General features: G+C 42.5%; 2 protein-coding genes and 1 long non-coding RNA gene across 9 annotated transcripts in view; 1 reads left to right on the top strand and 2 right to left on the bottom strand.

The window, feature by feature from the left end:
* The window catches only part of BABAM2 (BRISC and BRCA1 A complex member 2), a 170,001-nt gene extending 160,980 nt beyond the window's left edge, over window positions 1-9,021 (bottom strand). For 4 of the 7 annotated variants that reach the window (XM_040551416.1, XM_040551414.1, XM_040551417.1 and 1 more), the window contains exon 1: window positions 6,322-6,476. In XM_040551416.1, the coding sequence (XP_040407350.1) occupies window positions 6,322-6,449 (128 nt within the window). In that variant the 5' untranslated portion in view covers window positions 6,450-6,476. Of the gene's footprint in view, window positions 1-6,321; window positions 6,477-6,830; window positions 7,110-8,589; window positions 8,796-8,920 lie in introns of those variants that run through there. The other 3 variants (XM_040551411.1, XM_040551412.1, XM_040551415.1) reach the window with 3 other exon arrangements.
* Window positions 9,022-9,037: 16 nt separating this feature from the next.
* The window catches only part of RBKS (ribokinase), a 68,017-nt gene continuing 50,536 nt past the window's right edge, over window positions 9,038-26,518 (top strand). Inside the window, exon 1 of the mRNA XM_040551418.1 lies at window positions 9,038-9,291. Within this exon, the coding sequence (XP_040407352.1) occupies window positions 9,170-9,291 (122 nt within the window). The 5' untranslated portion in view covers window positions 9,038-9,169. The remainder of the gene's footprint in view (window positions 9,292-26,518) is intronic.
* LOC121067224 lies at window positions 10,952-26,038 on the bottom strand. The gene is made up of 2 exons (XR_005818185.1): window positions 24,156-26,038; window positions 10,952-22,806 (listed from the first exon to the last, which is right to left on the bottom strand). It is a non-coding gene; the product is annotated as an uncharacterized LOC121067224 (long non-coding RNA).

Here is a 26,518-nt window from a genome sequence, read left to right as displayed (position 1 = left end):
TCCCCACAATCACAGAATGGCTTGGGTTGGAAGGGACCTTAAAGGCCATCTAATTCCACCCCCCTGCCATGTGCAGGGACACCTCCCACCAGACCAGGCTGCCCAAAGCCCCATCCAGCCTGGCCTTGAACACCTCCAGGGATGGGGCACCCACAGCTTCTCTGGGCAGCCTGTGCCAGGGCCTCACCGCCCTCTGAGTGAAGAGTTTCTTTCGAATATCTTATCTACACGTTCCCTCTGCCACTTGAAAACTGTTACCCCTTTCCTATCACTCCAGAGTCCCTCCCCAGCTTTCCTGCAGGCCCCCTTTAGGCACTGGAAGGCCGCTATAACATCTCCCTGGATCTTTCCCTTCTCCAGGATGAACAACTCCAACTCCCTCAGCCTGTCTTCATAGGAGAGGTGCTCCAGCTGTTTATCATCCTGGTGGTCCTCCTCTGGACTCACTTCAACAGGTCCATGTCCTTCTTGTGCTGAACGCAGGGCCCCAGAGCTGAACGCAGGGCTCCAGGTGGGGTCTCAGAAGAGCAGAGCAGAGGGGGAGAATCCCCTCCCTCGTCCTGCTGGCCACGCTGCTTCTGATGCAGCCCAGGACACAGTTGGCCTTCTGGGCTGCGAGCACACATTGCTTTTGTTGAGCCGGCAACCAACATCAACCAGCACCCCCAGGTCCTTCTCCTCAGTGTTGTTCTCACTCACTCATTGCCCAGCCTGCGTTCATGTTTGGGATTGCCCTGACCCAGGTGCAGGATCTTGCACTTGGCCTTGTTGAACCGCACGTTGTTTGCGTGGGCCCACCACTTGAGCCGGTCAAGTCACCAAATCCCTTCAAGTATACATTTTACTCACAACATAATTATTTAAAAAACTTTTCATGGTAATCACATTCAAAAGAGTCAGACTTGTTAAACTTTGTAAGCAAACAGAATGCACATGAAAAAACCTACCTATACATGGGAATGATGGACTAAGAATGTTCTTGAATTAATGGAAGTAGTATCTTTCAGTTTCAATTAATCAAAGGCAAATGATGAAGTGAAAGCTTTAAATAACTGCTACAGTACTGTAATAGTATTTCACAGCTAAAAAATAACATTAAATATGCATTTTACGTGAGTATTTTATGAAATACTTTGAAAAGGGAAATGCCCAAAAGAAAGGGAAATACCAAAGCATATTGCAGTCTACTTGATAACACAGAAAGGCAAATCATCACTGGGAAGCGGGGCAATAAAGTTAAAAATACCTTATTACAGCTTGATAGTGAATGTGCACGTTAAAATCTATTCCAGGTAGTACAACACTCTTTTTGACCCCTCCTCACGTAGATTTCTTTCAAGAATGTAACTAATTGTAAACATAGCTCAGTATCAGGAAAAGAGGCAGAGATCAATGGAGAATCAGACAGATGTAAGGAACAAAGTACCAAGATGACTTATTACAAACCAGTTACATAAAAATCCCACAACTACCTTCATCACAAATATGGAAGAATTAAGTATAACCAAACAAGTACAAAAATTACAACTTTGTTATGAGTAGATATCTACAAAAACAGAATCTTAACATCTAGAATTTTAAATCATTACATTCATTTTGAAATTCCACCTGGCGCAACACATCAAAGTAATTAAAAAAATAAAGTTCGTTGAGTAAAATAGGCTTGCAGTGTAATTTAAGGCTCTATCATGGGCTCTCAAACAGCAAATAGGCTTGCAGTGTAATTTAAGGCTCTATCATGGGCTCTCAAACAGCTGTATGGAAAAAAAGTTCTCGGAGGCAACCACCACCACAGATATGTCTTGCACCACTGTAACAAGGCATAGGAAAAGCAGCTGCATCTTAAATAATTGGATTCTACATTATACAATAATTAAACAGCCTTTAGATAGGAAAATGTCTTCTATTTCTGAATTACTTAATAACCGCTTTTCCCTATTCAACCTCTTTCCCATGATTAATGTATGTATGTATAAACGCAAAGAAAAATGCCTTAGCCATAATCCAGCTGGTTATGTGCAGATTTTAATATCTAATTAAGATGGGTTTCAAGGAGACGCCATTGGAGATTAACTGAACGATGCAGTCTACGGCATTGACTCAATTGGCAGCAATATTTTCTTTGGGTCTAGAACAAGGTAATATCCTATGCAAGAGTCAAATGCTTTGATCCATTCTGACATCTCAAAGAATGTCTTTTATTAACACAACAGAGATGCCTGCCACGGTTTTCTTATCATCAGAATCAATGCTGCTAAAGGTGCTGTATTTCACATGTGACCTAACACTAATCTTCTATTTTTGTTCACTGTGGAGCCCTTTTGACAAGAAAAAAGATAATAACCCTGCAGACTTGATAAAATTCTACTTCAGGTAACTACGCACCACCTAACTTTTTATTACTGTTTCCATTGAAAAGTCTCCTTCTTTCCTGGCATGCCATTTTGCTGAGCCCAATTAAGGGGTACTCATTTCTTTACTCACCATGCATCAGCAGTGGCCATGTAATTCATGTGAACAGAACTTGATCCTGAAGGCCCTACTCACAGATGTAAATCTATGTGTCTGATGAGACTAGTACTGTCTAACGAGTTTGTAAAACACACAGACATTACGGAACCGTAACGTGTTATTATAAATTATTTACATGCTCAAAGAACGCAAAACAATAGGATTTCCTTACTATGATCTATTTCTGTCCCACACTCGGAAGCAAAGCAAATTAACATATCATAATTCAAACTTTTAATCTAACATCAGCTCTTTACTACAATTTATAACACACAACAAGTCAGTCTTAGCAATAAGTTAGAACAACCGGAAAGTAAGTTCCTTACTAAAAGCATCTGGCACATAGATTGGCTCTTCAAATAATTAAAGACTTTATATATATTTTTGCCACATGCAAACCAAAAATCAAATCATATGATAGGCTATAAACTTGGAACGCGATCTTGCACCAACGAAAGGGCAATTCCTTCCACTTTTGAGTTGAGAATGAAGAATACAGAGCACTGAATAGGCAAGGGGCTGGAGATGCTACTGTACTCAATATGTTGCCATTATTCCTGTGAACCACAGTGCCAGTTTCTAAAACTTAAGAATTGAGAATGGATGGATCTTCAGACTGTATATTTCGTTACACATTGTGAAGCCCTGGTTGGTCAGGGAAGTGGAGTACCACATTAACCCCTATTTTGCTATCAGAGTAACAGTGTGGTACATGGCAGTGAAGCAGCCAAGCAGTTCCTTGCCTCAACCTTCTCATCAGTATCAATGCACCCAGAAGCTTCCAGAAGTCTTTGCTTTCAACGTTAAGAGCTATCAAGATGACTACCTTAGAGATTTTACCACCTTAAGGTTATATCAATTGTCTTATATCAATATATCAATTGTCAATATCAAAAAATCAATTCAATATCAAAATATCAATTGTCTTATTATCAATAATCTTCCACACAACCTAAGAGTTAAATCATAAAATATCTGCACATTCTGTGATAAGTTTAAGCTAGCCTGTGGGGAGATGTTCCTTTCATATATCAATAAACGTAGTCACCATTCCAAGTAAAAGTTTCTACACTGACAGTACTTACAAATGGTCACATTCACTTGAAGTCAAGAATTGCTCTTTATTTAATTTCAAACATTTTATCTAGTGCCTCTTCTCACCACCCAGATCCACTTTCTAAGTGCAAAGACTGATTCAGCACCATTGAAACTGAAGGGAGTTTTGCAGTTATGATTCTGAACCTCACCCCCATTACTCTAACGTAACTGCTCTCCTCATTTCTCTCTGTCCAACCTCTACGTTCTTACACTTCTGTTTCTTCATGCCGTTATCACCCACATTTGTCTCTGCCTCCGACTTCCCCAAAATTGTCATTTTTCTTTTTCCAAAAAGCTTAAAGTAGAAGTATACAGGAGTCTGAATAATTTCATTAAGTCAGGATAGGAGAATAGAGTAGACTAATGGTTTTCAATCTTTGGACACTCAGAGACCTACAAAGGTCTCCTTTAGAAGCAATACCCCGTGGCAAATTTAAATCTATCAACAACTTGGGCGAGTTTGCGGTTTTTCTTGTTAATCAATTGACTTGAGCATCTCAGAAAGTCTGTGGATTCCCAAGGCTCCTATGCCAAAGGTTAAAGACCACTGAAGTAGATATTGAGTTATGCATGGGACTTCTCCAATTCTGTGATGCACCCATGTTACATTCTTTAAGTAATTTTATACTGTTCATCTGCTAAGTGACATCATAAAGGAATAAATCACATGGAACTTCCACAGTCATACATAAATTCAAGACATTCTACTACAAATAAGTCAATAATTTCTTTGCATCAAATAAAAACCTTTCCTAAAACTGCACATGTGAAATTTTACATTTTAAAGAAATGTCAATGAATTGTTTGCTAATGACCCATGCTTCAGAATAGCAGTTTAGATAAACTTAGTTGCACAAAAAAATAACACCTTAAAAATATTCTCAAATAAATGTAAAATCTTGATTATGCTAACTTCAGCTCCTAGCAACCTCAAGCTATACAGAAACCTCAACGTAAAAATAAGGTGTATTTCTGTGTTCCAGAAAAAGAAAAAAAAAATTCTAGCACTTGCATATAGCAGAGCCTATGCCTTTAAACAAGACGTGGGACAATCTCTCTCAGGGGCTGTATTTCCACTCTACGTTCCATATTCAATACAGTTACTACAGAATTTGAATCCCTGGGTTTGGCTGACAGGCACAGCTGGGGGCAGGTTTTTAGTTTAATAAACCCTTGGAAAACATTCAAGAGTTATCAAAGCAAACTCAAGATCACCTCAGTAAGATCACTGGCTGAAAACTTTAGACACTTACTAAAAACACCTCTGAAAAGTCAGCTAGAAAACACTGCTTTATTTTTATCTATTATTTTAAAGGCAACATAAGCAGTCAGTGAGCACTGAGCAAAACCCTTATCTACGTCCTGACAAGCTGATGCCTTCATTACCAGACTACAGCCGTGCTTTCTCTCTAGTTTTGTTTTTTTGTATTCCTTTTTCACAGATACAATAGGAGCAATGTAAGATAGCTACCCACTCAGCCTTCTGAGATCAGTTCAAGAGAAAGCAAGGCCGAGTGTGAAGCAAGAGTTGCAGATACATAACTGCTCAGTCTGCCTTGCATAATTTGCGAGCCTAAATGCCAAACCAGACAACACAAAGTCAGAGCTGCTAAGTCCTCCAAGCAAACCTGCACTCTGTCACAGCACGTTAAAGAGGAGGGAATGATTCTTTTCAAACTAACCATAGAACTCAGACCTCCTTCCCGAAAAGTCATTGTAACTACCGGAAAAGCACCTCCCAAACTGCCCATGGAACCCTAACAAAGGGGATTACAGAAGCACATTAAACTGTTTCAGTAGAACTAAACTCTAAACAATAGCGATTTACGGTGGTTCTCAAGATCTATTGGATTAAGCTATCATTCAAAATGATACACAAACAGCTAGCTTGCATCAAATGGTGATTTAGACACCTTAAGCCAAAATAATTTCAGGCTTTGTACTCCAGTCTCAAGGAAGTACCTCAATCAGGGATGTGGTTAGATGCCCAACTCTGGAAGACTAAAGCAATTTCTGATACCTCTCATCTGAACAATTCTTTATCTGCCACCTCAAGAGTCTGCCCTCTCTGCACAACATCCAAAGAAAAAGTCTATGTTTAACATTTCACTTCCCCCATGTATTACTCACAGAGATTACACATCAGAGTCCCTTTCAACATGTGGACCCTAAACTTCATCATCTTCTGAGACCTACCAAGCATCCCTCTAGAATTAAAGCTAAAAATAGTAGCTTGGCCTATTTCAAACACTACAGCCTACAGCCATGTGACGTACTGATCTCAACGAAGGTCAGATAAAGGTGTTTTTTTTGTTGTTGTTTTTTTCTTACTTACCATATTCATGACTGTGGTACGGTCATACAAATTTATCTTTGAGATTTTAATTTACAGGAAAGATTGAGTAAGCAAGTGATAAACAAAAGGAAAAAGTGTTTATAACTATCTTGCTGCTGAAAACCAGCACTATCAAGTGGCAGCAATGAAAGTGTCTCTTAACAAGATTATTATTGCCAACAATATGACAAATTAAATTCCACAAAATACAAAATGGTAATGAGAAAAAAAAACAACAATCCAGATAGTATGTCACTTCCAGATATATTGGAAATGCTTAAATACCTGTTGACCTAATAAAAATCAGTCCTGAAAAGACATCTGAACTGTTATTAGGGGTTGGATGTTCTTTTTGGATAGGAAACTCAAACACTTACCCAGATTTCAAGTCTGTAATACGTAAACAATTAGTAGCATCCAAGCCTACTTTTCCATTTCTGACCACACTGGAAATGAAGGGTGAAAGAGCAGGAGAAATTCTGTTCAAGGCAACTTCAGGTGACATTTTAGGGCGTTCCTCTTTCCTCTTGAGCTGTATAGGAGTAATAAGGGAGAAAAAAATTACTGATTGCAATGGAACCAAGGGCTTCATTGTGCCTCCATATTCTCATTTGTAACATCTAATACAACTACAATGGGTATAACCATAATCAGTATTACTTTTACAGTACTCTGCTAGGTTGCTACTTACAGCATTTGAGGTTTCCTTCAAAGGCTAGCACCGCTTTTCTTTCAGTGATATCACCACGCTCTGAAAGGCATCCTCAGGCACAAAACTCATCAAGAGCCTCATACATACAAATTTTAAGCACAGCTTTTTCAGAGGTGCTTGCAATTGCATGGCCTTATGCTAAATCAGTCGGGTCACTAACCACACTTTAAGAACCTGCAGCTTTTTAGATGAAATGCAGACACTGAGCATGCTGGTAATTTAACCCAGTCCCACGCAGAAAGGCTAGACACTGTGGACTACAACAGACTGTGGCAGGCGAAGTGGAAGAAGAAAAGGGTAAGCAACCTATCAAAACACAAATTTAATACATTTGATCACGTTCTTGGGCACTCAGTTCCACCTGAAAATTAACTGAACTTTGCAGTTTTACAAAACTGCAACCACAAAAAAAATGAGTGTAATGTCACAATGACAGTGAAAAGTTGGGCAGAAGACCCAATACTTAGACTCTGACCATTAGTGGACTTTTTTTTAAACCCATTCAATTGAAAAACAGCCCTCCAGACTGTATTTACTTCCTTACAAAATCAGAGACTTGACCCACTAGTGGGTGGCATCCGTGCCCATAGCAGGGGGTTGGAACTAGATGACCTTTAAGGCCCCTTCCACCCCAGACTATTCTGATTCTATTCTATGACTTGACAACCTCTTAATTACTCATCTACATTCACAAGTAACACTGCATATGGAGTGCTGCATTCACAGTACTTCTCTGTTGTTTCTAACGTTCCGTTTACAAGCATTAGTTGGTAACTAGTGGATATTTTGCAAACTGATCATTCCCTGTAACTGGTAGCAACATTAAACATTTGAGTTACATTTGAGTTAAATTTGAGTTATTAAACATTTGAGTTTTGTTCTTATGAAAGCCATTCACACTGAAGTAGTATGAATGAACGCTCAACAAAGAGGATTTATCCTAGCTATTCTGAATAAAGCAAAGGCCAGGCTCTTTCAGAACAAAAATAACAAGAATTTCCTAAAAATAGCAATTACCTTTAATACACTGTTTTTTACATTTTATGGCAGCTAAAGAAGCTGAAGAGTGAACATCCATATACTAATGTAAAACTAGCTCTCTTCACATACATGATTTACCCTGACAATGGGCAACAACTGAAGCTTGCTTGGCAAACACCTATGGCAATTCAAGACGCTACTTCACCTTTGTTACTCCTCTGCCCCAAACGACTGCCTACTCACCTTTATCCTTACCTAGAGAAGCTGAGAACACAAGCCCAGACTTGACCTATTTCAACGCAAAGTCCAACAGCTTAGCTTGAATGGGTAATGAGCTTAAACTAAAACGCCAGATTTTGTGCAAGGCTGGCTAAAACTGGGCACATTTCATTCCACCAGCTCTACTGCAGGGAGAGTAACATCAGGCAGAGGGGACAGCTGGACTGCTGAAGGTTTTGGAAGCCATGAGAAGCATGCTGAAATTTAAGTTATCCTTCTAGTGTTTTATGCACAAAGGTCTCACAGGTGGTTCTGCTTATGTGACACGTTTTGAGGGAACTGTGAATGTTATGAGGGTAAGGCCACAACACAAAGAGAAACATGTGGGGACAGAAGATGAATAGACACCTTCCAAAATGAATTACGGGATGAGATTCTTTATCTTCCCATTAATAAAATCTGCAGATATCATCAAAACAAGATGTCAGTGACTCCCAGGCATGGCTCCTGGTTTTATTACACCGTTTTTCCAGATCTGTAATATCTCCTATGTAACGAGCCAGTTAACACACGGTACTTACAGGCTCGCTCTGGGTTCAACTCACGCGTTTATTTTGTAAACAGCGGGCTTTACAAACCATAACAAAACAGCGTAACTCCTGCAAAGCTTAGCCCCCACGCACACCATTTTTCCCCCCAGCGCTACTGGGAAGAGCGCGCAAATCAAACGAACCTAGAAAGACACAGGACATTAAAGCTCGCCAGGCTGCTTCCCTCCCGGAACCCGGCACCGGGAACCGCACAGGGGCCAGCCGCAGCCCTGCAGCCCCGCAGCCCCCTCCTCCTCCTCGGGGTGAAGCCCTGCGGCCTGCCCGGCCTCCAGCCACGGCGGGCCCGGGGCGCCCCCGTTCAGCCCGCGGGGAGCCTCCCCTCCGCCCCCTGGGGGCTTTTACCCCCCGGAGGGGCACGACACGGGCCCGGGTCGGGCTCCCCCCGCTCCCCCGGGGCCGCTGGAGGCGCTGCGGGCCGCCCGCTCCCCCCCCCCGCCCCGGCCCCGCCATTACCTACGGCCCCTTAGCAACGGCCGCGCCCGGCGTGCGCGCCCCCGCGCCCGCCCCGCCGCCCGGCGTGCGCGCCCCCGCCGCCGCCACCACCGCGCCTCCCCACCCCCCCCCGCGCAACCGGGCCGGAGGGGGCCTCGGCGCCGAGCGGCCGCCGCGCTGCCGGGGTGGGGTTTTCCCGCCGCGAGCAGGCGTTCGCGCGGGGCAGCCCTGCCGGCGGAAGGCCCCCGGCGTGCGGGGCCGGGCGTTGCCATGGTGACGGGGGAAGCGCGGCGCGGCCTGCTGCGGCCTTGGGCGCAGGGGGCAAAGGGCAGGCCCGGCCCCATGGCCGCCGAGGTGGTGGTGGTGGGATCCTGCGTCACAGACCTCGTCAGGTCAGTACCCGCCGCCTGCTCGCCGCTTCGCCGGGGGAGCGGGGGAGGGGGTCCCGGCCTCGTTACTGCGGGGCCGGGGGGCTCCGAGGCAGGCAGGAGGCAGGCAGGAGGCAGGCAGGAGGCAGGCAGGAGGCAGGCAGGCCGCGTCCCGCAGCGATCTGCCTGGGAGACCTCCGGCTCTGCCGCTCCCCGTCAGCACGCGAGTCCGAAACGGTTTGCGAAGGTAACCGGAGGTGGTCGGCTGGGGCACCTCGGTTCAAAGCACTTGGGTCCGCCAGAAAAGCGAGGAGGGAAGCTTAATGTCGGAAAGAAACTCCAGCCCGTGAAAAAAAAAAAAAAAAAAAAAAAAAAATTAGGTCAGAAGTTGATTATTTACAGGTTTCAGTTCATGGGACAGCGAGAGAGAGAGAAAGAGAAAGCCTGCCGAGCTGTTCGCAGCCATTCAGATCAAGAAACGGAAATAAGCCCTCAGGAAACCAAGCACCTCTGCTTTTTAAACTGATTTATTTACTTATTTATTTATTTATTTTAAGGAACGTCTTCGTTCCTCTTGATTCATTTTCTGGGCATTTTGCTTTCAGGAGGAGGTACTTGGTCCTCATTGTCATTTTTTGGTGCGTAGGTAGGGTTTAGAAACTTTTTAAAAAATAAAACAAAGTTTTGGTCCAAGCAGCCTGGGTTTTATAATGAATACTAAATATCGGAAGAATTCAAACAAAACTGCGAGAGTTGGCAACGGTGCAAATGCTAACCTAAACGGCCCGACCTTGTCAGCCCCCGTAAACTTGCAAACCAGTCCTTTATTTGCACTATATTAAACACATCTGGTTTTAAACTATGTATGCAGACTTGGTTAACATAGGATTTAAAAGCGTATGTGTCTGGACTGCATCAGCTTGCTCTGCTGGGAATTCTGCAGTAAAAAAAAAAATGCAATTCCTCAATGTGAATCAGCAGACAATCAAAGCCTGTGGGTCAAGAAAGTGTAGAAGGCGTGATTAGAAGATTATGCTGGGGAGTAAGTGCAATGTAGTCATAGACGTGCACTGTAAAAACACTTTAAAAATTGTAGAACCTATGTCAGAAAGATTTAATGCTGTATGTAATCTGCAGCACGCACTGGCAGTTTTCCAAGAGGAATAGTTGTGTTGTAAGTCAGAGTAAGATATTGGAGAACCGATCTTGACGTTACGTGTGTGTGAGTGATCAGATGCTTGTGACGTTACGTTGAAACACAAGGCATGGTGCTTTAATCTCAAGAAATTCCTTTTCCTTTCTCTCTGAAATGTGGAAAGAAAAAACAACTTCAAAAATTGCCTGCCACTTTAAGCACTACTGACCACCATGGGCCTGGGTTTTTTCTTGACAGTTAAACAAAACAAAACAAACAACGCCAACAAATAGAAAGCTCCCATGCTTTTTTTTAGCTTCAAGTTTGCTGTGATGGAAATGCAGGCACTTATCTGAAGGCTCATTAGCTGGCCGTACTGTAACTAGAGATTAAACTGTGGGCTGTAGCCATAGATGCTGTAACACTGAGATTAAGTGGTTGAAAAAAAAGCTCTTTCACTCTTCAGTCAGCTGAGAGTTTCTTGAACTGAACAAATGCTATCACAAGAATGTATCTGACTCACCAGTATTAGCCTCTACTTAAGGAGCAGCGAAGGGCTTTTTATTAGTGATAAGCTAATCTGATTCAACTGGAAAAGAACGGCCAGCCTCATTCTCTGTTACGAGCACAGGATTTCAGACACTTCATAAACTCGGGAAAAGAATGGGTTTAAATTTAGCTGGCAAGTGTTCAGTCAGACTGAAATCTCCATTTAGTACCTGTGTAGACAGAGCTTGGATGTATCCAGTGTTACAGAAATCTTGGTAAAATGACCTGAAAGCATTAAGCTGTGGGCAGGGATGCCTCTAAGTGGGGAGCAAAGGAGTGAAACAGGGAATGATAAGCAAGCTTTATTAAAAAAACTGCCAGATTAGGACTGATTCCAGGAGGGTTTTTCTTTACTGTTTTTATGCCTGCAGTGGAGGGAGGCTGCATGTTCTAGGTTTAAAGCTAGGGTTCGTTTCAGTGGGGACAGAAGAGCGACGGATTTTCATGAGTTTGTTATTTATGCTGAGGTTTTAGCTAGGAGAAGATGTGGAGAGCGAGGCGAGCGTGCTAACTGCCCGTCTGTCATCTGCTGGAAGAGACTGAGTAAACCTCAGTAGGAGGGAGAGTGGTGTGAAGGAGGTCAGGCACATTTCTGGACACATTGCGTTTGACGGGCTTATTCACCGCTCAGGACTGAAGCCTGTTTTTCCTGGAAGATAAGCGCGTTGCCAGAGGTTAAATGCTATAACTCGAGCCGGTGGGGTGCGACGCTGGCTCTCCAGAACTTCACCCTCATTCTGGAGAGCTAGAACCTAAGGGTGGCAGACATTGAGTGGTAGATGTTCCCAGGTCTTCAGAGGCAAGGTGCCGACAGTCCGAAAGATAAGCCTGAAGCCGCCATCGGCCATGTGGTAGCCAGACTCACCAAACGCAAGGAGTTACCATCGAATGTTTTTACTCAGCGCAGTAAAGCGATGATTTGAAGAAGCGTAATGTCTGTGTGCAACGGGAATGTGCAATTTGAAATTTGCTACGCCTTACATAATGAATGAGAAGGGAAAGAAAGGGGACCTTCTGTTGAAGACAGCATTCGCATGTCATTTTGAGAAATAATCAAATTCAGAAGAAAGGGTAGTGTGCCTTAACGTCCTTTTAAAGGGAAGGGGCCCAGCGGTTTGCTTTTAAAATACTGTTCTCATTGGAAATTCTTCTCTCATTGTCCTGTAGCGCTGCAGTGGCAGAATGTGGGTTTTCTAAAGCGAACTTAGTATAATCAAAACAGCCTCACGTACATACATGCAGTAAACCACACTCTTTTGACTTAATAGGACCAGGAACAAAACATACTTGTGGTCACAATCACAATCAACGCTTCATTGGCAATACCAGGCAATAGTAGTAGAAAACAAAACCAGCATTATTCTATATGATCTAGATATCAAACCAGACGGGTGCCGTCCGTAGTATTATTGAAACAGTTTCTCTTCTGACTCATATTTGCAGACTGGTCGTGGCAGTGGCATTTTAATTCGTATTAAATAAGGACAAGACTAAACATATAAACCAATGAGAGTCAGACACACTAAAACAATTAGAATAAACAGGAGAAACTTTGGCATGGCAATTGAAAACAGCAGAAGCAAAGAACAAAATGTAAGATGGAAAAAAAGGCCTTGGATAGTCACAACAGCAACAGTTTTTCACTTGAATTCAAGAGAACGAGACCACAGCCCAAATACTGGAAAACTACATTTGTTAGGATGTTCAAGATTTGAAATCTTAGTTTTTGGCGGACCTCTTCCCTCCTCTCAGATTGCTTTATTGCCTCTAGGGAATAGAATTAAAAAATTTCGGCTTCCAGCCCCCTGTTGCGACCACTGTCGTTAATAACTTCTACAAAAAGCAAACTGATTGACTGAAGGTGCTCAGTGAGAGGAGAACGAAATGGTGGAGAAAGCACTGAGCTGCAAAGTAGTGTGTTGCCAGACTGGACTGTAGTGACAAGTGCGCAGCTGGAATTAACATCCCGGAGCAGCCAACGGCTGTGTCGAGTCCCCTAAGAGCACGATCTCTGCTTGTGCAAAATGGCAAAGGTACCTCTGCGGGGAGATTCTGCATCCTCCTCTTAAGCCTCTATTGGTGGCTACTGTCAGCGAAGTGCTGAAGTAAAGGACTCCCTGTCTCCTTGGAAATCCCTCATCCTAAGCTCTATATGTACTTTCTTCCTTGAAATGCAGTATTTGGGACAATGATTTCAGGCTTTTGCGGGAATGTGAAAAGGAATTTTTGTATGTTTCTTTTGAGGTAGCAGGGAAAGTCTCACGTGTGCCTTCATTTTCTGCTTTGCTTTGTTTCCAGGTCTTTCACACATGTTCTCATTTCCACCATTTCTCAGGCATGCACAGTCACCACATTTTAATGTTTTTATTCTTGCTTTCATGTTGTTTTTTTTTTCTCCTCTTCTGCTTCTCCTAGCAGCAGAGAAAAGTGTTCTAGAATCCTTCAAATCCATTTCATTTGTGTTTTTGTTTTTATCTGTAATGCTTCCCCTGCAGCAGCCACTCCTCATTCTAGTCAATCTGCCGTTGCCAGCAGCATGGGAAAGCACAACTGTGAAGGAATACAAGCTTAGTCCAGTTGAGGAAATTAATCTTTTGGATCCAGAGAAAGGCATCAAGGCATGAGAGAATGTGTCATCTGTGAATTGTTTGGTTTATGTAATAGTGAAAAATCTGGGCTTGATTTCAGCGCCTTCATTCCCTCCTCTTCTCTGACCTAGCAAAGTTTGCCTGTACAGCACATGCAGGGTGCTCAGGCTCTCTGCTTTGGTGCTCTGCCCTGGTTTTAGAGGATCTAAAGTGTGGTGTGGGGCAGCTCCCCTCTGCCTTCTCTTCCCTGGCAGAAAGAAAGCTGTATCTTGGGGTCTGAAAAGAAGAATGCGGTAAAAATCAAGTTGATGAAATCCTTAATAATGGACTTCAGGAAGAAAATTGTTCTATTTATATGCAGGTTTGAATACCAGAAATGGCTCAGACATTGCTCATCTGATGCAGGGCCTGATCGATCCAAAGCTCATTTGTGTCAGAAGAGGCTTTTCAGTAAATTGTAATGTGACATTAATTAAATTGCCCCCTGAAATCTAAGTGATAGGTTTATTCTAGGGTGCAACACAGTTTAATGTTTTACTGGGCTAAAAGTATTGGGTATCACAGTCCAGACATGAAAAGCTTCCAGCAAAGTGCTTCTCACAAAACAATAACAAAATATTAAAGAGGTGAAGCAGGGTGGGGAGGAAAAGGTCCGGGTGGATTTTACTCAAATTAACACAAGATATCTAGGCTAAGGCCACCAAGGGCTGTTTTTAACCCATTAGAAGAGCCGCGTTTGCAGCCAAGGTTACGAACCACAAGGAAGAGACAGCGCACCACTGAGCAGAGCTGGCACTTTCTGAAAGAAACTGCTGTTTGTGTAGCAGAGGATGCTGTCTGAGGAGGGCCGGTCGTGTTAGAACACCTGCTCGACACTTGTCTTTGGCTCTTATCCAGGAAAACGGTTTTTTTTTTCCCTTTCTTAAACGGAGACGTGGAAGTTTTAAAAGCCTTGGGAAATAGGGATGTTAAGCTGATCACGCAGTGTCTTTTAACTTAAGTGGAACTGAAGCGTTGCTTTCTGGATTCCATGTAAGTGCAACCTCCCTGCCTTTTATTTGGCCTCACCATATCGAGCACTGATCTCCTGCGTGCTGCAGTTAGGTGCTGTCCTCCCCTCCGAAAGCGACCCCATTTCAGCAGTCACTAATGAGACTCTCATGTTTTAGACTTACCTACCTCAGTTTTAATAGTATGTATTTGCTGGTGCTTTTGAGCTAAAGAACACCCCTCGTGGTACTGCAGTCAGGCCTGCACGACATAAATGCCGTAGCCGAAGTCATTTCTTCCCATTACTTGTCCTCCTGCTCATTTGGGAAACATTTTGGAGTTTGGGGAGCAAGAGTGGGTGGAGTCGCCTTTGCAGAGAGGTAGGAAAGAGGTTTTGAACGGGCGGAAATGCCAGGCAAGGCATGAGGTTTTACTGCAGGAGGCGTGAAGAAGCTGCGGAGCTGGGGCTGAGAAACCAGGCAGGGAAGCTACAAGGCTAACAGTGACAGCTCCCCAGCTATCCAGAGGGCCCCTGTTTTTCTGCTGCTCTTTCTGCCAGCCCTGGCTGCCTGCTTGCCTTCTGCAGCTTTCTCACAGGGCTGCTTGGCAAGGTGCAGAGCAAAGCTCTGCTCTAGCCCTGCTATCTTCTCCCAGCAACAGCATTTTGGAAGATCCAGCACCCAGTAAGGCCTCTGTTACCTCCTCCTTCCCATGAATGAGTTCCCAGATGTCTGCTTCTGCTCCTACCAGCTGCAGTGTCTGGTCTGGTTAAGTTTGTAAATTGCTTTGAGATCCTTCAAGATGAAAGGTTCTCCTTAAGTGAGATCATTATCGCCTTCCACATTTCTCCACTCCCTGTTCCCAGCTCAAGCTCTTTTCTCATCCCAGCTCAGGGTCCTGCACGGTACTCAACATTCCCAGCTCACGGCGACACGGAGCTCACCCACAGGTTTCGGCTTCCAATCCATCAGTTGTTTGACGCCTCTCCGGTTACTTCAGAGCTGAAGGTTAAATATATGGATTTTCCTGAGCTGCTGCCAAAGTGCTTAGCACTTGCCACACTGCGAGTGTACTTCTGAATTTGCGTCTGACTTCATGTTATTTTGTGTGCTTCAAGAGGCTGTATGGTTCTCTTCCTCCCACTTCTGAGGCACTTACTCATTCTAGGAAGCATTCCAGCTCCAGTGTTGTTCTGTGATCCTGCCCTGCGTTCTCAGAGCCATGCTTTGTTCATGCTCATGTGGTTACCCTGTAAGCCTGTCAGGGCAGGGATTTCACTCCTGTCTGCAGCGGGTTGATGGAGAGGAACCCTGACATGAGTTCAGAGGGCTCTGTGCTCGAAAATCCAGAGGCAGTGATACGGTGCTTGGACAGGAGAGCTCCCACGCTGCTCTCCTCGCTGTCGTCTTCCTCTTCTGTACTTTACCCAGCTAGTAAGAGAGTGTTTTCACTGCATAGTATCTCTGGGTGTTTATTCCCAATGCCATTCACATTCCTCTGAAATTTCCCTCTTTCCTACTAAAGTGAGGTCATCTTAAACCTGTGTTTATGGTACTGCAGTCATTTCCATGGCAGTAGACTATGATATCATCAGCGGAGGATTATGCCCTTCCTATGTGTGTTAGCAATTAAAAATTATGGTTTGTGAGATAAAGCTAATGTTTACCAAGCTTTTAGGTTTAGACCATATGAGGCAAGGAAACTATTGCTTAATTCTCTAGAGAGTTCACTTGGGTAATGGAGTAAATGAATCCAGAAACATTTTGATCCTAGCAGGTGATAAGTTTTTGGGGGTGTATTTTCCAAGTGGGAGAAGAAAATCAGCTACTCCATCTTGTGTTCTCTCGCCACGCAAAGAGCACTTGTCTGAAACACTCTGGCACTCCTCGTTGGTTTATGTTATTCAGAGCCACTTCTTGGCTTCGCTCACAGCACCGCCAATTCCCAGTCTCATGTGACTGGCATTTTTCCCCCTTGGAGGTCAGTAAACTATTAGACACTACCCACAAAAGTAGAACAATGCGCCTATCGGTCTTCTCATCTCTTTAATGCGTGCCCTATTTGCCAGCTATCGGTAGCTGAATCTCTTTGGTGAGCCTTCCTCAATATGTGCGTGCTTGCTCGTGGTTTGGTGACAGCAGAGGCTGGTTTCACCACCGTGATGGCAAAATAAAATTCATTCATTTGAAATGAGTCCAGTGCTAGAGCAGTTGCTACTGCCGCAAGATGCAAGCGGTGGATTCACAGCACTACTGACTTCGTCCCTTCAAATACTTAGGAATCTTTAAGCCAAGGAGGTAGAATTTCCTAAACAAGTGCGAAGAGAGAGGGAAAAGAGATCAGATAAAAGTTTCCAGAGAAGGGAGGTCGTCAGTCAGGGTATTGCAACGTGAGGCAAAATTGGTAGCCGTTTCTTTGGTTACGTACTTTAATTACAGAAGTCTACTTCTCCTGTGCGCATTTCGTCCTGCCTGCTTTCCCACATAATAGAATTGAACTCTCATAAAATACCTGCTTGAATAATCTGGGGCAGAGCGTTACAAGAAAATCTCAAAATGCTGTGCCCTAATTACATACAAGACTTGCTTGTATCCATGTTCTCTGAACATCCAGGATGTGAAAAAGTTCTCCCTGAAATTATTACCACGTTAGATGCTACCGTACAAAAAAGCTCCTTTTCCCACTGCAGATCATGGAGACAGAACCAGGCGATGCCAGGCTGGAATGGAATAAAGAGAGAAGGAAAGAGAGAGGGAATTATTGTATGCAGTTTTTTTGGAGACTGAAGTGCCACAGCGGACCTGGCCCATATTTACTGGGCATATAGTGAGGTGATGTTACAGCAGCCCCAGCGTCCAGCTTCCCCATCGTTCTGCATTGGTGCTGAGGCTTCACCTGCCTCTGGAGAACCCAGAGCGATCCCTCTGTATGAAGACAATGAAAGCCAGCAAGTAGTAACCTTATGATCAGGGAAAGAGGTTGTTGGGATAAAAGCTTTTTTGCCATTTTTCCGATATCAACACCAGGAGTGAAGGGTCTGTTTTAATTTCTGCTACAGGAATTTTGTCTCAGCACTGTGCAAATAGCACGTGGCCGTTGCTTCCCATTATAACATCCTCCTTCACAGACAGCACAACTCTGTGGTCTTCTGCTTTTGGTAGAGTCCCTGGATGCTGTGCAGTTGCAAATAATTAAATGCAAACCAGCAATGCACTGGATGTTGGTATTGTCGGTACTTCAGGGTGTTCCTTGGGCTTCTGCTGTACTCCCATGACACAGATTGGATACTAGGTTGTTACTGTATCTATAATTTCTTGCCCTGCTCTTTTGTCATATAACTTCCACAGTTTTTATTGTTTGGGTGATTTTCCGCACTCTTACTGGAAATTGTCTTTTTGACTATTTAAAATAATGCATCTCTTGCCTTTTCAGTCTGGAGCTGTTTGCCATACAAGAATCACTGCAGTCAAAGGGGAGATTTTCTAAAGAAACTCCTTTGAAAATATTTGCCACAATAAATACAATTGTTATGTATTGCATTTTAACACCCAGCACTGAGGCTGTTGTATTTTCTCCCGCCTTAATGAGCCACAGAATGATATGATTAATACTTCTGTTCTGTCTTGTTAACGAATTACTTGCTGGCTGTTCTCTTAATGCAAATAGCTGTTTTCCTAGATGCATTTCGAGACATAAATGTCTTTGGGTAAATTTTAGTACTCCTGATGCTGAAGAGCTGCTGGCACAAATCAAAAGCTGCAAGAAGAATCGTACGGAGTCGATGGTAACAAATTTGTGTAAAACCACTCTGGGCAGGCATATATATGCTCTTGCCTCTGGGAGCTGTCTGAGCTGTTCTTTCCACAGGAGTTTGCTAGTAAGGTTTTGTTTGCTTGTTTTATAAGGCTCCGGTTGTTAGCCCCTATATCAGGCTCCAGTAAGTTATCTGATGCTGCCGTCCCCGGTTCCTTCCCAGCCCAGTAACATACACTTGGAGCCTGGAGAAGACGCAGAAAGATTTTTCACCGGTGTGTTGCCTAAGTAGGTGCAGCTTCAGAGAACACGTTGATCTTTGTGACAACTAATTATAAAATAAGGTGGTAATGTTCCCGAATATATCAGTTGTGTGTTCCCTTATGGGTTTCATTATTTCTGCTTTCCATTTCTGACTTTAGTCCATTTTTCTCCCTTTTTTACCCATACTAGATCAATAGCATGCCATCCCTGAACCATGTATGATTTCCTCTTATTTGCCTCCACCTCTTGTTCTTATCTTTCTGCATCATGTTCTTACCGTGCACTTGTTTTTCATACTGCTCTTTTCCTGCCTCTCATCTTTCCAAAAATAACGTTGCTTCCAAAGAATCATAATTCCCTTTTGCTAATTTACTCTATCCATCACTTTCTATACTTCTATCCTCTCTCAGGTCCCTGTTTATATAAAATGCGTAAAACTTGATAGTATACACAGCAGAAAGAAAACAAAAGATGGAAAGGAAAAGAAGAGAGATGAAGTTCAGTACTTGGGTGGAAAGGCAGGCATTTTCCAAGTTCTTAGCTGTAAGGAGAGTGAATATACCTTCTTCCTTCTAATTGCTTGATCCCGTTAATATTATTCATTGGGAATATCCTGCTAGTATTATTCAATCTTTTTTTTTTCTTTTTTGGCCAGGCAGAAGAAGAAAATGACCTGTTGGGGAAAAGCAGCTGCTGGAGCTCATTAGTGCTCCGTATCGAGGCAGTGAAAAGGAGCAGATATTCCTTCAGTTTTCATTCCCCGTTGCTCGTGAAATTCTGGGCATTACTAGAGACATGAGAGTTGTCTGCTGGCAGGTGTAACAAGCCAGGGGTATGCAGATTGACATCTTTCTGATATTTAGAGATCTGTCTTTCACAAGGGAACTTAAATGGTACAAAAGGTGAAGGCAGTTAGGTAGAGGAGGTGCCTGCCTGCCCTGGCTGAGGTAGGCGTTGCCAGCAAAACTCCAGCACCCCCTGCACAGTGCAGATTCTCATATTTGCCCCACAACCTTGATGTTATTGTAATCCAAGGCTGTAGGAGATGCCTTTATAATTAGATAGAATTTCAGGTACAGTTTTTTAGTGGTAAATCAAGGGTAAGCTAGTTTCAAAGTAAAAACTTGTCTAGTGAAAGCATGAGAATTTGGCATATTACTTATATGGATTGCCTTTTTTATCTATGATAAATTGGGTCAGCATACGTAAACTAAGTATTCTTTTGTTTATACTTTTCATTTGTGACCCATCTGGATTCTGTGGGAGGCACTGTACTTAGAAAATTGATGAAAAACTTCTGATTCGTCAAAATTATTCTCTTGGGTACAAGCTTTTAGAGCAACTTCTTACTGGAGAAAATGAGTAGCATTTGGATTGTGCTGTACTGTGTCTTAATGACTGTGTAGTGAAAACACATCTATGATGTTGCTTTTAATATCGTAGTTCCTAAAGCACAACATGCTTTTGCACAAAATCCCAATACATAACGGGGAGAGCAACGGGGAGCAGGGAAGGGCAGTCCTTTTTATTTTTACCTATAAAAGACAGAGGACCAAATTTGTAAGGGGGTCAGCAGGCAATCTTTTTTCTGCATGAGTGAAACAGGCTGCTCTCCAACCTCCCGTCCCCCTGCCTGTACGTATATCCAGGGTATCCATATATCTAAATCCATCCTGGGGCATGTAAAGATCACCCTTTGCTTGGGTTGCAAAGGTTATTTTGATTTGTGTTGTTTTTTTCTGCTTTAAGCCTGGTATTTCATCGTGATACAACGTTCTGTTCAGCATAGGAACCGTAGGCAGCCTTCTTCAGTCCTGGGTGAGTACAGTATGTTTCAGACAGCCTATTCTAACATCACCATCACATTGCCTTGAAAATAATTATGTAACTGCAGTTCCAAAAATAATGTAATCGAGAGACATCAATGAAGAACAACGTGGGAGGGAAATAAAGTTAGCGAGTAGTAATTTTGAAAATTTCCACAATCTTTCCTAAACACAAAACAGATGTTTGGTACGAATGATGGAATGTTTGTTAAACTTAAATATCTGAAGATACATTCCTGTTTGGTTTGGGGTTTTGAATCTCTTCAGAGCTTCAAGTTCAGAATCACACATTCCACAGATTATGGAAGCATCAGTGTGCCCACCTTTTTCCAAAAAGTTAACTGCTAGAGATGTAAGGAAAAGCTAATTGTTCCATGAGAAAACTTTTTACTTTTGGCAGTTAGTCCAATAAATAATTCCTTTGTGCTGAAGTTTTCATGCTCCTAACATAATTTAGGAATTTTGATCTCTTGGTGATATCGTCATTTCAGTGATGTGCACCACAGTGTGCTACCGCAAATGCTTCAGGATATTCATCTGGGTGCCTTCTTTGTTACATCTTTTAAGATCTAGTGCGGTAAAATTTCCTTCTGTGCAGTGGGTCAGCAGAAATATTCATGGAAGTTCTTGTTGAAGAGCCGTGGACATCCGTTCTCGTTCTGCAGGTTATGTGTTTTGGTCTTTTTAAATTGAGGTTGTGATTGCACAATGATATTTTGGAAGAGTCAAAACTCATATAAGACGATACCACTCTTGAAATCCTGTAGTCTCAGCCATTCGTTTCATTTTCTCCCGTCCTAGAGATTTTCACCACTTGTGTCAGGTCAGCTGTTGATCCATTCAGTAACGAGATCTATGAAATAGTCTGCCTTTAAAATATATATAAATACGTTTGATAAAATACCTCTTTTCCCTGATTGAAAAGATTCCTGCTGCTCTGCACCAATTCATCATTCACTTGTTTGCACTGCAGTGACAGACTGTAGTTGTGGAAAATCAAAGAAGTTTTTAAAAAACCCTCAGCTGGATGATGGGGTAAAGTTTTTGCAACTCACACTGCCACGGTCCATCAGCACTGTCCTGTGAAGGGATTGTTCTTTAACCCTCAATTATTTTTCCAGGTAACAATTTGGGTGGTATTTTTCCACTATTCATTACTGTGCACTACAGTAGGTACCAGACCATCAAACATACAAGAAATGATAACCAATAATATGAATTTTCTGAAAAGTTACCTTTTGTTAAGGAAAGACTTGTCACATTCAGGGAAATAGGGGGAAGAATGCGTAGAATATTTCCTATTATTTCTAATTGTCTCCTAATGATTTTTTCAATCATTAGAGATGTGAAGTGAGACTAAGAACCTAGAACCTGATAGCCCTGTATTTAAATCAAGCTGTAGTTAAGTTCCTGAGGTAGTCTCTTCACAAATCCTGAAAAATGTCTACGTTCTAATAAGATGTTTTAGTGGATTATTAAAAGGGATGAAAGCACGACCGAGTCAAGACCATCAGATTTTGAAAAGAATTGTGGTCTTTTTGTCTCAGCGTTATGGATACTTTCCCATAGAACATGTTCAAATCTTTAAAAATTATGCGAGACAAAAGAGACCAAGGCTAAACCAAAATGTTAAGCCAGATCCAAAAGAGGTCGGTGGCTTTTTCACCACAATGATGTACTAATATTCCTAGTTAGAGGCAAGAACTGTTCTTTCCTTTGTATTTGTCAGCTCAGAGGATCATGAAAGCCCAGCAAATTGTATGTACTAGACAGTGGCTAGTTACACCTACTCTAATCTCACAGGGATTTTCCCCATTCTAGGGAATTCCCAGGAGGGGAGAAGGAGCCAGTTTTGTTGAGGGATTCAAAGAGAACAGAATCAAAGCTAAATTCTAGGCCTTTACATCGTGTTCTGTTTTATTAAGACACTTTGACATGCAGCGTTTCTGCTACTGTTTTGATACCCCGGATTATCTTCACCTTTCCTCAAGAGAAAAAAAAAAGTTTGACTTTTTCTTTTGATACTCTGCACATGACAGTCATCTTAGATAACGTGACATCCCATCTAACATACAAATTCTCTTCCCTCTGAATTGCCTGATGAGAGCATTGTTTTCTTTTTCCTATTTTTTCTGAAGAGAAATGTCAATGTAGGTTTTTTTTTTTCACTTATTTTCCTTTCTCATGCACACCAAAACCACGTCCTTTCTCAGGAATACACTGATGCTTTCTGCTTTTCTTCCACATACCTGCTGAGCTGAGCATACCGTACTCATAACGCAAACCCTCGTTAGGTAGCATTCAGCATTTTCAGCATAGAAAGCAGCACGGCTGGTGCAGGCAGCGTCCCCTCACTCACCTCCTCCTCCGTCCCAGCCCACCGTGCCTGCTGTATACCAGCTTCGGTCAGTTTGCTGATCCTAGTTAAAATGACCTGGGGGGAAAACCACAGATTTTGCATTAGTAAGCTCCCTGAGCAGTAAGGGCAATGGAAGATAAACATTGGGAAAATGCTACTGTATCAGCATGGTTTTGCAGCAGCTTAGGCTGGTGGTAAAAATGCATCTTTGTGGTACTCTCATGTGTTGAAAACGCTGAACAGACACCGGTTAGGTGTCAGGAATCAGAAGCAAACCAGGATTAATTTCAGGATTAGTTTATGCAAATGCTGCTTCTGTACATCTTTCCCTTCCCTTCCTCCTTCCCTCAGACTCTTCCTCTGATTACGATCTAGTCGCTACTTAGATGGGAACTGTTCAAGAAAACCCAGAACACCATGGAAAGTGGCCTTAATGACTCAGTAAGTTGTACTTTCACCTCTGATTCAGTGCTTCAACAAGGTAGTAAAGGGTTCTGTTCTTTTTCTAGCGCTGCCCTCCTTAAGGGACGTCTATCTAAAAATACATGTGCTAACCAGCTCTAGCCTTTAAGAGCTCTCGTGGCACACACTGGACAAAGGGTTGAAGTTATTGCAGTGGCAGAATTCTTACTTGTGTGCTCTTATTTACCCCAAATCCCTGAAGCATGACTGGATGTAAGATTATTCGTTTCCCATGAAAACCCGTGGGTAGTGTTGCCATGTGCTTCCTACGTTTAGATACCGTTTTGTAAAAATTCTTGAAATTTTGAGTGACTATATTCCTTTATTTGTAATGTCCGAAGTGTTTCAGGATGTTCCAGTGTAAAAGTTCCTCTATAAATATGATTCAGTAGTACTGTGCACAACTTGCAAAACATTATACAGTCATTTTATGTCCCATCTAGTAAGTGTCAGGGGATTTCAAGTTTACTTTCTGGTTACTGCTAAGATACGAGATCAATATTCTTCATACCGTTTATCCTCTCAATGCTGAGCAGAATTTGTCACACGAGCTGAGAGCGGTCTGTTGGCTAGTAACTTAAATTTAGTTTTTCAGGTCAGCATTTTCAAATTATGTCGAAGTTGTAAATAGCTTTACAAAACATTTTATGTAACAATTCTGAAAACCGGCGTGACAGTTTTTTCTAATTAACTTATTTAGCCTAGTTTTGGAGTAACATTAGCTGTTTCATCATTTTTAGGCCATTATGAGTATTCTTTGTGGTACCATCAATAAGCCAAGAATTTATAGGGTTCCTTAATCATACAGATTACTCATCATTGCCTGCTCATAACAGAAGCCTGAAATGCTCATTAAAATTGTCTGATGTGAATCGAAAGTTAGTGCAGTTGCAGAATTAAATGACAAGAGAACAACATTGTATTGGGCTGGGGGGGGGGAAGAAAGAAACTTGAATACATACCTGTGTCAGTGAAAGTGAAACCTCCAGGCTATATATAGAGATCAGGACTTTGAATTTGTTTAATATTGAAGATACAAACAGGCTTCTGGAGAGGAGAATTGTTCTGAAAGGATCAGCGATCATGCCTGAAATGCAACGAGGTGGTTCTTTTTGTTTACAGTGAGCTACAGGAACTTGCTGTGTGTTCTTGCCTAGTCTGTTAGCCTATTTTTAAAATTGGCTAATTACAAATCACTGTTCCAACTTGATCCTTTGCCCTTTGCCTTGTGCCTTTTCATCAAAACAATAAAAAAGGTGACCTTCCCGTCTTTGGCAAGCTGTTGGATTCCCACAGGCAGTTGTTTTGCTGTCCTACTTGAAACACCGAGGCCCAGATCCTCATCTCACCAAGCCTGTTTTTTCACCAGTGTAATTACGTTGCTTTCGTTGGAGTTGCTTGTCGATGCCAACATAACTGAGAGAAGAATCAAGTCGTGGTCTAGCCACTGTTAAAACAAGAATGTGTATGGCTGAACATGCTTCTTGAAAATGCATATGAACTCAGAGCAGCACTATTAGCAGATGCCTGCTGGGATGTCACAATTGTTAATCTTCGTCTAAAAATATATTGGCTTTTTGTGGAAACAAATTCTATTTAGAATAAGCTATAATCTCCTAAAACACCCTAAGGAAGGAAGATGAATTGAGACTTGATACCATTCTACTTACTGTAGAATTTAAATGAGAAGACAGCGTGTGCTCGTGGATTGAGCTGATCTCTATTTTTGGTTTTGCCACTGGCTTCTTGGCTGACCCGAGGCAAAAAAAAAGGCAAAATGACTTGCCTAAGTTTCACACCCACAAAACAGGAATAACAATGTTCTGCTTTTTAAAGTGTAGCGAGATCTGTGGATAAAATGAATTATACAAGAGCTGCTAGTACTATTTCTTACCAAGGCTGAGTGAAACGACTCTCCTTTGCTGAATGGCACACGATTCTGGAAGTATACATGCAATAGCCTGGCACTGACTGACAGGAGCTTCTCCCTCCGAGTTTTGTGGCCCTCCTTCCTTCTCTGGTCCCCAGCCACCGCTATTTTGGCTTCCGATGGCACATAAGCTGATGAAAATAGCAATAAATTATAGATGGTGCTATTAGTAAACATTAGTTATCCGCCCTCATTACACCTTGTTCCCTGACACCTAAGTTGCTGACTGCTGTAAACAAGCTGCCAGATGCTGCTGTGGGCAAACTGTTTTAACTTAGCAGCCCTTTCCACGTATACAAGGCACTTCCAAGTCTACTTGTAAAAGGCTGCTACATTTTCGTTTAAAAAAGGCTTAAACGTTTCCTAACAGAGTGTTACCTTGCTCTAAATCTCTGGAAACAAAATGAGTGCCATTAGCTGTACTTGGGAGCCCTCCTGGGCTCCCTGTCATTGGACCAAATGGGTTCAATTCTCTCCGTGTGTGCCGTGAACTTGTTTGTAGCTTAACAGATAGAAGGAATTCTGGTTTTAGACCTTGTCCCTGGAACGTATGCCTTGAAGAGGCAGAAACTTGGGGAATCCGAGTGTTGCAAACAGAGCTTTGAATTACGTATTTTTAATAGAAGGGGCAAAAGTAAGCTTGCCTTTTGCATTCAGAGAACTTCTTCCCCATAGGTTCGTGGTGTCGTGTCTTTTTTTCAACTTCTGCTGGCGATAGCAAAACATCTGGTAGCGTTAACAAAATTACAGTTCTGTTTTGTTTTGTTTTGTTTTCCAAAATGGAAATGAAACCAGACTGTCTTGAATACACCCCTGATGGGTCTCCACTTGTATTAGTGCATCTGGTTCGGGGCACCGTCCCCAGAAAAATGTAAATGTAATTGGAGTCAGTTCAAAAACCAAGAAAATGTTAAAAAGTTGCAAAGTTTGATCTAAAAATGAGAAAAGTTGAATATGTACAGCGGCCTGAGTGGCAGCAGAGGGGAGGAAGGTTTTGATAATGATCTACAATTTTCAGGGCTGTAAACACCAACAAAGTGAAAACTTACTTAGGGTGGTTCGAGAAGGTATAATTAGCTGTAATGAAATTAAATGAACAATATGTAAAGTTGCGCTGAATGTTACGGAAAAACAATGTGAACAGCGAGACCTATAGATTTATTATTTATCTGTATTGTGTTAGCACTGGGGAATCCCAGTCAGGGCTCAAGAGCTTCTATTCCTGTAGAAACATGAAACAAAGACAACAGAAATGCAATCCCTCTCCTGAGTAATAAACGAGAAGAACGAGAAGCTTGACGGGGTGGCATGTAAGGGATAAACTTAAACTGGTGGTTTGTGGAATAGAGACCCTGAAGGGTCTTTCTAGTCTTTTTTCTAGTCTTTTTTAATTTT

Source organism: Cygnus olor, chromosome 3 (genome assembly GCF_009769625.2).
Source record: "Cygnus olor isolate bCygOlo1 chromosome 3, bCygOlo1.pri.v2, whole genome shotgun sequence".
In the NCBI taxonomy this organism is placed as follows: domain Eukaryota; kingdom Metazoa; phylum Chordata; class Aves; order Anseriformes; family Anatidae; genus Cygnus; species Cygnus olor.
This window is presented reverse-complemented; position numbering and strand designations above follow the sequence as displayed.